Consider the following 11,659-nt stretch of genomic DNA (forward strand, 5'->3'; position numbering starts at 1 on the left):
AATTGCATGTCTTTGTGGTCATTTTGGACTTGACAATAACTTGTAAATCATTCAAAACTGAGTTTCCCGCGAATTTTTGGTGACCAAACTCTAGTTTACTGGACCCGTCAACAGTTGACTTTTTGACCCGTTGACCGGTTGACTTTTTTCCCCAACAAAATTTTTTCATATGGAAGGCGAGCATTCTAAACGGCCTAGACACACCAAGTTGTCGGCCCGTCATCGTTGGTCTTCAACACCACCCCTAGGTCCCCATCACATCCACCCAATTCGACACATGGTGGTGTGGTTTGTTCCGGGCCAATTCAAGTTGAAAACTTGAGGCCTTTCTCCAGCGCACTCATACCATTCATAAATTTGCATATGTGCCATCTCTCCATGAGTTGCACATCTATAATCAAGTCCACACCTTGCTCCGGAATATTGGATGGCAAGGGTTGTTGTAGGTCTACAAGCTCAGTTACAAAGTCCCGATAGCCGAGTTCTTGTCTTCACTCTATTTGGACCATGGTGTCCTACATTTCCGGCTTATAAACCACGACCATGCTCTGTCCCTAGATCAAATGAACGCCATAGTTGGGGCCCCCACAGAAAACACCTTTGGCCCCAATGACCCACTCCCAGGATACAGTGATCTTACGTGGTGGACTGACCTTACGCATCACCATCCCTGTGTCTCAAAATCTGCTAAAGCCTCATTTATCATCCACCCTGTGATGAAAATGGCTCATAGGATTATTGCTTCACTTGTCGTCCCTAGAGAAGAAGAAGCACCATTAGCGCTCTTGAGCTCAAAATACTCTATCCGATGGACCACCCGGACGATAACCTCGTTCATCACTATGGCTCATTCCTTTGCAACAAGCTCACCCGCCTCAGCACATCACGGTTCGGAAAAATTTATTGTGGCAGAATTGTCAGTTTGTTTGCTAAAAGTGCTCCAGTTCGGGCCCCATATCCTGGAATTCACCAACCTTTGCTCGGTGACTCTTACCTTACCACAGCAGTACTCGAGAGCATGAGGATGTTTCAGACGGAGGACGGGAACCACAATTGGACCATGGGCCAAAACCACAACCCAAGGCTACTCATCACTCCAGAAAATCAGAACATCCTTGCCCTTAGGCAGCCTACTAACTTCACCGACTGACAAATCACGCCTTATATTTTCCCCGTCTCTTTCTCCGGTGAGGAAGATGAGGAAGGTGAAGAAAGTGACGAGGATGATGAGGGTGGCAAGGCGGTACCACAAAATTCTCCCCCCATGGGTGGAGCCAACTCATCCCATCATGATTGGCATCCATCATATCACTAACAATATATGGATCAATTCCAATCAATCCATACCCGCCTCAATACTTACCATCAAGATCTCGTGAACCCAACCCAAAGTTTTTCCTCCTTCACCACTAATTACGCTCGGGATCAAGAGCTTCAACGCAAGGATGGGGAGGACTTTTGGGCTTGGACCTGAAATTCTGGCTACTATCCTCCTCCTCCTCGTCCTCCGTAATAGGTTGTTCCGCCCTTTCCGAGCATCAGGGACGATACTTATCTTTAAGCTTGGGGAGGGGTAGAGTTGTATACTAGGTTCATTGATGCATTTTAAAAACAAAAGAAAAAAGATATATATATATATATATATATATATATATATATTCTTTTTCACCGTGCATTTTAAAATATAAAACCAAAAAATATCTTTCCTCTTTGCTCTAGTTTCAAAGTTTTTTGCATCCTATTTTCAAAAAAATAAAAATTAAAAAATTATACTAGATGATGACATTTTTTACACACAATAGCTCCATGAAGTGGGCTAGTTACCAGAAGTGTAGAATCAGCTGTAATAACTACAGGACCTAAACACCGTAATTCGAGACCCCAACCTTAGATAATAAAAAAAATGGCATAGCGAAACATTTTTGTGGGCGGTAATAACTGTTGGATATAGTGTCTAAGTCCATAACTATATTTGGTATGTACTTGACCCGACCTGGCATGGTCCATTTGGGTTGCACTTCACCCGAACAATTTATGGATAATCTTTTGAGAATAGCATAAGTTATGATTAATTAATATATTATAAGTTCTTATATATTAATATAAAATCATATTATTTAATTAGTGTTGATCTATAATTAATCCAGAATTAATTTAGAGATCAAAAGTATGACTAATTAAATATGGGCTCTTGCATTTATATAATGTGGGCTAATGCTTATTTGGAATGGGCTAGGCTTGCATGTAAAGTCCATGGATACTCCATGGAGCTTTAACCCATGGATATCATGGAAATTAAAAGACATGGGTATTAGGATTTATATTAGGGTTTACATGGATGTAACCCTAATCTACCACGCTATATAAAGGAGGCTTTGGTTCTTGAAATCACACTAGTTGATGTGTGTAAACTAAGAGGGACGATTTCAAGAAGGTTGTAGCTTTTCTCTCAAGTTTTCCAAGTTTGTGGTGATTTGTGACTTCCATTTGAGGCATCCACATTATTGGTGCTAGGCTCTTAAACTCCAAGCAATCAACTACTACTACTACAAGGTAAGTAATTCTACTAGCTTTATTTGATTCAAGTACCCCATGCCATGCTAGTTAGGATAAGAACCTTGGAAAAATAGTTATTTGCATGTATCTTAGTCAAACATAAATCCAAGGTTTCTAGGGTTGCATGGACACCATATGAGTGTTAGAATGCTCAAAACCCATCAACAACAACTTTAGGGTGATTTGCTTCTAAATGTTAAAAAAGAATCTTTATCGGCAACTTTGGACCCACAGAACACAAACCTATTTGCTGACACACGTTACCCTTGCGGTAACAGAGAGCTTAGGTATCAGATCCACACAGTCAAGAAAGAAGAATGAGTACAACTGTCTTATCCAGTACCCAAATGAAAATAATTCAAGCACTTAATCGAATAAACTTTCATAAATTCAAAAGTTGGTCGAAGAATTCAAAGCTCAAAACGAAGATACAAATCCAAGTTCAATCAAAACCAAAAGCCTTTTCAAAGTCAAATCTGAAGAATGAAGAACTGTGTGATATGATACTTTTGGCTCTCGAAAAAGTGAAAGCATAGGAGCTAGGCCCCTTCGGATGGGCTCACTGTTTCAGCGAAAGCTGATTCGCCGTGACGGGATCTTAAGGATGCGTCGATTCTGATTCTTGACCATCTAGTCTTAAGGACATGAGATCCTGAATTGTGTTATTTTCGTTCGAATAGAATGGTCACCTAGGTAGCAGGATGGTTGGATTATTGGATTACACCGTTTCGTGCTCTTCCTCACTTTAGGAGTCTGTGATATGTGGAAGGTAGCAGGATGGTCGCCTAGGTATTAATGATTGGAGCCCCATTGATGTAAAGTTTGATCGTATATGTCCATATTTATAAAAAATAAAAAGATTACTTGTGTTCTTCATTTTTTTTCTTTGGTTCATTTTTGTTCTTTAAGTATCTTTTGTACAAATGTTTCTTTTTCATGGTTTTCATTGCATGCATTCATTCTTAGCTTTTAGAATCTTTCTGTCCCCATTTGTTCTATGTTTCTTTTTGCCATCTAGAGAGCTTACTGTTTTCTGGTTCTTGCTCTTTCTTGAGGACAAAAAATGTCTAAGCTTGGGGAGATTTGTTAGGTGCAATTTGTGCACCTTTCTTGCACACCTTTTAGTCCCTTTTCATGCATCTATTTAGCATATTTGCTCTTATTTTTTCTTGCATTTCATCATATTCATGTTAGTCTTTAGAACAACCTTATTTTCACACTTTCATGTCTTTTTAAGGTAAACCAGAGGTTGGAACGTGCTTTGGGAGGTGTCGGGATGAATTGGTGAAGAATTCGGGATGATCGGGCGAAGAGCGGAAAAGTTGGAAAAATGAAGTTTGGAATTGGAGTCAAAGGGGTACACAGAGCGTGTTGGATTTACACTATAAAAGGAGCACAGACGTATTGACAAGAAAAGGGGGTTGTTGACTACACTGAACACGACCCGTGTTGATTTGTTCTATTTTGACACAGGCCATGTTCGACCCCAAAACTGCCTTTTGGCAGTTTTTGCTATTTTTCATATCACGAGAATTGGGTCATTTTTAGACACACACATGATACCAGAGCACATTGGGTGAAGGAATTTCAAAGGTTTTTGCAAGGATTTAATCGGTTATCATTTGGAAGCATTATTTCCCTTAATTGTAAGTTGTAATTGCACATCATTTCCACCTTTACAACTTGTGATTTTGTTCTAGCCTTGTGTCTCTAGAACCTTAGTTTCTCCAAATCTATGTTTGGCTTCTTGGTTGTGATTTCAATCATATGACTTGATGTTTGCTTTTGATTTCTATCTAGTGAAATTGATTTTGCTTCAACTGAATGTTTGATTCTAATTGTGATTTTTATTGACCATTTGAATTAGGGTTAGGTCATTCAAGTTATTCATTTTGCAAAATCCGTAATTGTTTTGTGAATTAGACTAAGTAACAAGCATTAAATTGATTTCCATTGAATGAATTTAGTGTAAATCTTTTCGCACACTTTTACACTCCCGAGCTTGTGAGGAGTATTAGGTGTTGTTGGGAACATTCACATAAAGCTTAATACAACCTTTTGATCTAATTCTAAGAGCTTTTTTAGACTAGGTTTGTAAGGTTAGGGTTAATCAAAAAGCTTATTTTGGTTAATTAATGTGGTGAATGGGAAGTGTTAGAGCTTGTTAACATTTTCAAGTACCAACTTAGATGGAATCGAGCAAATATCATGTTATCTTGGAATCGCATTGCTAATTTGTCATACATATAGTTGGAGTCCTTAGAAATTCTGAATTTAATTCATCCGTTTAGCTGATCACTTGTGTTTTTAATTGCTTGTTTTAATCATTGCATTATAAACCCCCTTCTTTACTATTGGTGACCATAGTACCTTGTGCATAGATGTATAGACTGATTGTCGCGTGTCTCTGTGGATCGACCCTACTTGCCTTGTACTACCTTTTAGTGCAATATAGTAGTGTTATTTTGGAGTATATCGTACCCCTTTATTTGTTGGGTTTGACACGCCTAACAGGAACCATGTTTTGTAAACAATTATGGCTTTTGGTTTGGTTTTGAAATTGAAAAATTTTACCTTGATATTTGGGATGTTACATCGATGAGTACTACAACTTTTATTTGGACTCTGTCAGCTAATTCTTATTCTGTTTTTAAAGTAATATTTTTAACAAACTCAGACTGTTAAAGTCCGTATTACAATCATAACTCTATCATACGACTTCCGTTCGAGTGTCTTTATATTGATGAATTCTTATTCACGAGATCTTCGATTCTTTTTAAGATTGATTTGCCTAACAATCGACCGATTCAACTTTCGGCTTTTGTGTCACACACTGTTGCACTAAATCTTTGAAAAATCGTAACTTCCTTATATGAAATCAAATTTGTACGTTATCTATTTGAACGAGTTCGCTTTTACGAATACTATGAATTTCGTTTAGATTACATAAGCTAATAACCAACCTATCCCTAATGCAGTATTTACGACGTGCATAGCCGTGTCGGTTTAACCGTGAAACTTCGAACAACATAACTTTTTCATACAAAGTCGGATTTAAGTGCCCCTTATGTCTATGTGATTGTCATTACGACTACTACATCTTTAGCTAAGACTATCTATTATATCTTAAATGTATAGTCCGAATCTGTGGCATTACACAATAGGAAAAGAGTATTAAGTCACCAATGGAACATGGCCATGTAATGAATTTTCTAGTCATTGTAAGGAAATACCGTACTAGTGAGATGTTACTCCTCTTCACGAAGTAGTGGAATATATGAATGGTTCATGGGGCTAAGATGTCCCCATATATTAGAATTAGAAGTATAAATGTGACATCCCTAAAATCACAGCCAGAAAAGACCAGCTTCATTTATGCTTTTAAAATAATTTCAGAGTATATCCTTTTGATTTAATAGAGTTGCAGAATTTATTCCCAAAAACAAAATATGATAAAAATAATATTTACCAAAGCATTTCATAAAGAAATGTATTTTCATTATATAATCAAGACTCGGGATGTCATGATTCGATACAGACCAAAAAGCATAAACGACATATTACAAGCCATATAACATTTATATACATGTACATGCTTATAAACAAAATAACTTGATGATTCATTCACCTTATGCCCTCGCGCCACTACCTGTAATACAAATAAACTGTGTGGGTCAGCCTGGTGAGCATATAGGGTTTTCAACCCACAATAAATAATTATATTTAATTCAACAATCAACAATAACCCGATTACCCATTCCCGTTATCCTCATTTTACGTCCCTAAAACAACATCTATCTCAAGGGACCTAATTTAGGATTTCATCGGGACAGACATTACTGCAAAGGGGTTTCCTCAACAGTAGATGTCCTAAAGGCAACCATGAGGGGGATAGAGTATACTGGTAAACACATCGTTCACAACACCTACAGGTTATGAGCCTGCCAGCGTTCCACTGGACTGTCTAGAAAGAGTCTGTGGTCGTCATCCATACTCTGCTAGATGACTAGATCAACAACAACATCGAGGCCTCTCATCATTTTATTTCATCACGCATCCACTATCTACCCATGTTCTACCCAACATCTTTGTAGATAAAAATATATATACAACATCACAAATGTATAAAACATTCAATCAATACTCATTTCAAATAACACATAACATATAGACACACAACATGTATTTTACAGAGAATACTTCGTATTTATGTGTTAGAAGAAAGTAACTACATGCTCACTTGATCAGAAGATGATCGGACAACACTACGGCTTGTAGAAGTAGCATTCTTCGGTAGATCTTGAAGATCTTCACAAAAATTGGCTTCTCGCGGGCAGAGCTTTGGCTCGGGAATTGCACTTCTCGGGATCTTCGGGGCTTCGGGACTTGCTTCGAGGCTCGGGATTAATACCGGGGCTTCGGGATATTTCTTGCACAAAAAACGAGGTAAAAGGGGAGAGAGATAAGAGAAAAGGAGCAAGAAGGCCGACTGCCCTCACATGATATTTATTGGGCTGAGTTTCGGAGTTACGCTGGGCGTACTGCTCAACTACACGGGGAGTAGATGCGAAAAAACATCATCGCTTATGTATGCGAGGCACTCGAGTCCGAGGCGGTTCATGCACAGGGGTACGCTGGGCGTACTTCAGATAAGATCAATGACTCCTTCGGATATCTATCCGATTTAAAGATTAATTAATAAATATTAATTATTTAAAAAAATTTAGAAATTCATATCTTCCTCATACGAACTCCGTTTTCGACGTTCTTTATATCCACGCGTAGGTGAGACTATGCTCTACAACTTTTATTTTGACTCTGTCGGCTGATTTCAACTTTATTTTTTATTATATTATTTTTAGTAGGCCGGGACAGGAAAACTCCGTTACAATTTCATAACTTCTTCATCCGACGTTCGTTTTCGTATGTCTTTTCACCATTGCAATACTAATAACGAGATCTTCGATTCTCGTTTAGATTGCTTTGCCCAAAAATCACTCGATCTCAAATTGGAGTTTCGGACTGCATATTATTAAGCTGAAACTTAGAAAAATCATAACTTCCTCATACGAAGTCAGATTTGGGCGTTCTTTATATGCACGCACTCGGTTTAACGAACAATACGACTTTCATTTAGATCACTAAGGCTAAATATCGCTCTATTGTAAATTCACTTTTTACGTCATTCAGTGTCGTGCCGGTTCTGTCGCGAAACTTCGACAGACCATAACTTCTTCATTATAACTAGGATTTCGGCATTCTTTATATCTTCGGAATCCTTGTTTCAACCACTACAACATTAAACTTAGATATCGGCTTTATCTATTATTTCATTTTGACGCTTATTTTTATTCTTAATTAAATTAAGACACATAATTAAACACAAAACGCATAATACTCAAATAATACACTTCTATTATTTCAAAACAGGTTACAAATGTTAACCTAAACTATTACATCAACATTAATGACAAACCCAGAAACACAGACGTTACAATAAATAAAGTCTTTCTTTTGGTTGCTAGGGGTATAAACTTCTCGATTGATGTTCAGTTGTAGCTCTTTGTGTAATTGGAAATTATTTATTGTAATATTATTTTGTTAGGAGACATAGGATAACATTATAAAATGTGATTATGTTTTAATATCCATGTACTAGTATAAGGGGTATAAAACCAAGTATTTTAGAGTAAGGGTAGATAATTACCTTATTGTGACATTAGGAGTATAAAATTCCATTTGTATGTTTTGGGTTTGGAACACTTCGGTAATTGATAATTTGTGTAGAAATGTGTTATTATGAGACATGTAGATTGACATTAAGGGTATGAAATCATTATAATTTAATATTAAGGGTATATAATTAATATAACTTGTTGTAAAGGGTATGGTTTTTATTTATTTATTTATTTTTATTTTATACACAATATATAAGTCATCGATTCAGCATTGGCTAAAAAAGGAGATAAAATCTCCAATTAAATAGTTCAAATCATTTTATTCGATATGAGTGTTCTATATTGATAAAATCTTTATTTTGAAACCATCTTTATATTAAAATTAACATATATAGTGGTCGAAAGAGTACCATGTTGCGTCTGGACTTCAAACGATTTAGCTTTAACCATGTGAACGATCCTACATTATTGGTTGATAGAGAATCAAAATGAATTTTCCAATAAATTACGAAATGCTATAGTTCGTACATATGATTTTTGAATTTATTCGGAAGTAATTCGTGAGATCATGCACCCTTCTATAATGTCACTATAACTTGTCGTAAATGGTATCTAGTCTTTATAGCTTGAATTAAAGGGTAGGAAGTCACTATAGTTTGTTGTAGATATAACTTGTTAATAAGGGCATAAAGTCCCTAATTGTAAGCTTGACACACACAAAAAAAATGATTGCACATTTACCATTAATTGTTGTAATTGTTTTGATGGGAAAATTGTATTAACCATTACAATAATATTTATTGTTGTCTTAAAATCCATGTACTCACGAGAGAGACGAGAGAGACGTTATTTATCTCATGTATCAACTTACTTGACATTGTTCCACAAATGTTAATGAGAAGTGACGATGCACCTTTTGTGAAGAATTAGACGGCCCGAGGATTAGCATGCATGAAACATTAGTTAATTTGTGCGTATGATTTTAGTGTACCTTATAATATTGTACAATTGTTCATTATGACTTTTATGTTTTGTTACACCCATGATGACACCATTATTGAATAATATATTGCAAAAAGTTGGACCACATTTTCCATTCGATAAAGACATTATTGCAAATGATGCCATGTTGCTAATTGCCCATGATTGAAGTTGGGGTATTACAACATTAAACTTAAAATAACATGTTAATTATACGATATGTAGTTCTTATCGTTCATGTATCGAGCAAGCACAGAATCGTACGAACTTCCTTTATAGCCCTTATACTCGCTCCACCACTTCATGAAACTACTCCCCTCCACGAAAATCTCAGGCGACACCGAGAAATCTTTTATCGAATGCCAAACGTATACCTCAAATTTCTCGATGTCAGTTGCAATATTATTTGGATCCCCATTCCTTAAGTCTCTTAGCGAAATCAATGCCTCCTCTACATGCGCCCAAAAGCAAGAATCCTCGGTAAGACTAGCAGCCTTTGTTTTTGGGTCGCTAGGCTTACGACCCTTCTTTTCTTCCTCCGACCACTTCTCTAATAACTTGTAGTGGTTTGGTCTAATCGCCATGTAGTTTGTTTTTCCTCTTTTGTAGTGGTCGGCTATGTCTAGTGGCTCGACGATCCTTCTGTAGTTGGTTCCAGCATAGAGCCAACGCTTACGCAACTTCGCTCCTTCTTTTTGTGGCACTAGATCATTTTCTTCCACGGTTTTCTTCCAGTACTGGTTCAGTTTTAGTTGATGTATGATGGCTTCATTTTTTCCCTTGAGTTCGTTTGTGCTTTCGGCATTCTTGTAGCTATCGTAGTAACCCCCTGTAAGTCTTCGGGTCTTCATGTACCATTCTATGTACGTCAAGATTATCTTCATGTCGTTTAGCTTCTTCGTAGGCTCATACACGTTCCTACTTTTGATAATCATCCTTGTTTGCTTCTTTTCCATTTTCTCGATCAAATCATTTGAAATATCATTTAACGCACCGATTTCTTGAAACTGGAATACAATTCCGGCCCTCAAAAGGGTTAAGTTGGATTCCTTGAATTTGGATCCCCCGCGATATAATACCGTCTTTCTGATCGAACCCAACTCTTTACTATAATCGTGCATTTGGTAGTTTCCAGCATTTGGTGACACCATAGCGTCTAGAACTGCCAAGATCGCATCTTGATCTTCAAAAGCTGTGTGCCCACCTGATTCTGTGCAGAAAAGGAAAGTGCCGAAAGGCTTGTATTGACTAGTCGATGAGAAAAAACTAGCAAGAAGATCTGTCTTCGCGACCACATTCAGGAAAGACGATTTCCATTGTGGGCGTTCAGAGATGGCGCCTTGGAGATGTTGGTTACCAATAAGGGGCGAACCAAAAGTTATGCAAATCGGACGTTTGGCAGTTTTTGAACCGTTAGATTCTTTCAAATCTGCGTAATGTTGATGTAGTAGGGTGTAAAGAATGGCGAGGTATCCAGCCAGACCACATCCGGTGACAACCAACTGATCATTTATAAGCTGAAAAAAGAAAGATTTAAACCATTAAGAACAGATACTACGTTTGATCTTGAGTTCTGAATCTGCTAAAGTAAAGATATACCTGATTTGAGAGCTCGGAAAGCTCATTAAAATGAAGTTCAAACAACTCAACAGCAGCTTTGTTAATGGATATTTTGGGGTTGACTTTTGTCGAAATGAATTCAACGACTTTATGATTATCTGATGAAACCAGATCTTCTCCCTTACGAAAAGGAATTGTATAATCAGACAAACAGTTGAAAGCCAAGACTTTGATCCCAGAAGGACTCGTGTGGAGTTGATAAGTGGAAGAAGTTTGAGAAATTGCTCGATAAGCATCTTGAATGACATGTATGCTGCCTAGAAACTTTCCCACTTCGACTTCACTGTTGAACCTGCAAGTTGTTATGAAACTTATTTTCAAGATTCGATATTTTTATGATGAAAGAGATTAAGATCGATGCAAATCTAGCTTACATCTTTTGGCTCATCTTCTTTCTTCTTTCTTTTTGAGAAACTTTTTTGTGTGTTTCTTTCAGATGTTGAAGACGATGAAACGAAGCTTCCAAAGATTCGTTGTCGCAATAATGTAGATGTCAAGAATGAGTTACTTATAATGCACAGGAATTCATTGGTAGTGGGGTGTCTAATTCACACGAAAGTTCGTGATGATTACAATTTTTATTTACTTATTTAAATGTCGAGTGTTTCAAGTTGCAAGTTCTTTTCCAAAAGTCGTCGATTAAATCTTTATTTATTTAAATTGGTGTAAATTACATAATTAATTCCTGTGGTTCATATGTTTTATGGACACGGTGCACGGGTGCAGTATTTCAATTCCTGTGGTTCATATGTTTTATGGACACATTGCTGCAGATGCGTTGTCGGTAATGCTTCGTCGCTAATACATATCTAGACGCCGCTAAA

The 11,659-nt window shown here is 37.1% G+C and overlaps 1 protein-coding gene across 1 annotated transcript; it reads right to left on the reverse strand.

The window, feature by feature from the left end:
- Positions 1-9,339: 9,339 nt before the first annotated feature.
- Positions 9,340-11,364, reverse strand: LOC111891785 (senescence-associated carboxylesterase 101). The gene is made up of 3 exons (XM_023887845.3): positions 11,210-11,364; positions 10,815-11,127; positions 9,340-10,732 (listed from the first exon to the last, which is right to left on the reverse strand). Exons 1-3 carry the CDS (start codon positions 11,221-11,223, stop codon positions 9,422-9,424), a joined length of 1,638 nt encoding a protein of 545 aa, XP_023743613.1. The 5' UTR covers positions 11,224-11,364; the 3' UTR covers positions 9,340-9,421.
- Between the last annotated feature and the right edge of the window lie 295 nt (positions 11,365-11,659).

The sequence above is a fragment of the Lactuca sativa genome, chromosome 4 (assembly GCF_002870075.4).
Source record: "Lactuca sativa cultivar Salinas chromosome 4, Lsat_Salinas_v11, whole genome shotgun sequence".
Lineage (NCBI taxonomy): Eukaryota > Viridiplantae > Streptophyta > Magnoliopsida > Asterales > Asteraceae > Lactuca > Lactuca sativa.

Coding starts and splice junctions, on each gene's coding strand:
- LOC111891785 (XM_023887845.3), bottom strand. Junction 10,733..10,814: donor TTTCCGAGCTCTCAAATCAG/GTATATCTTTAC, acceptor TTCTTTTTTCAG/CTTATAAATGATCAGTTGGT.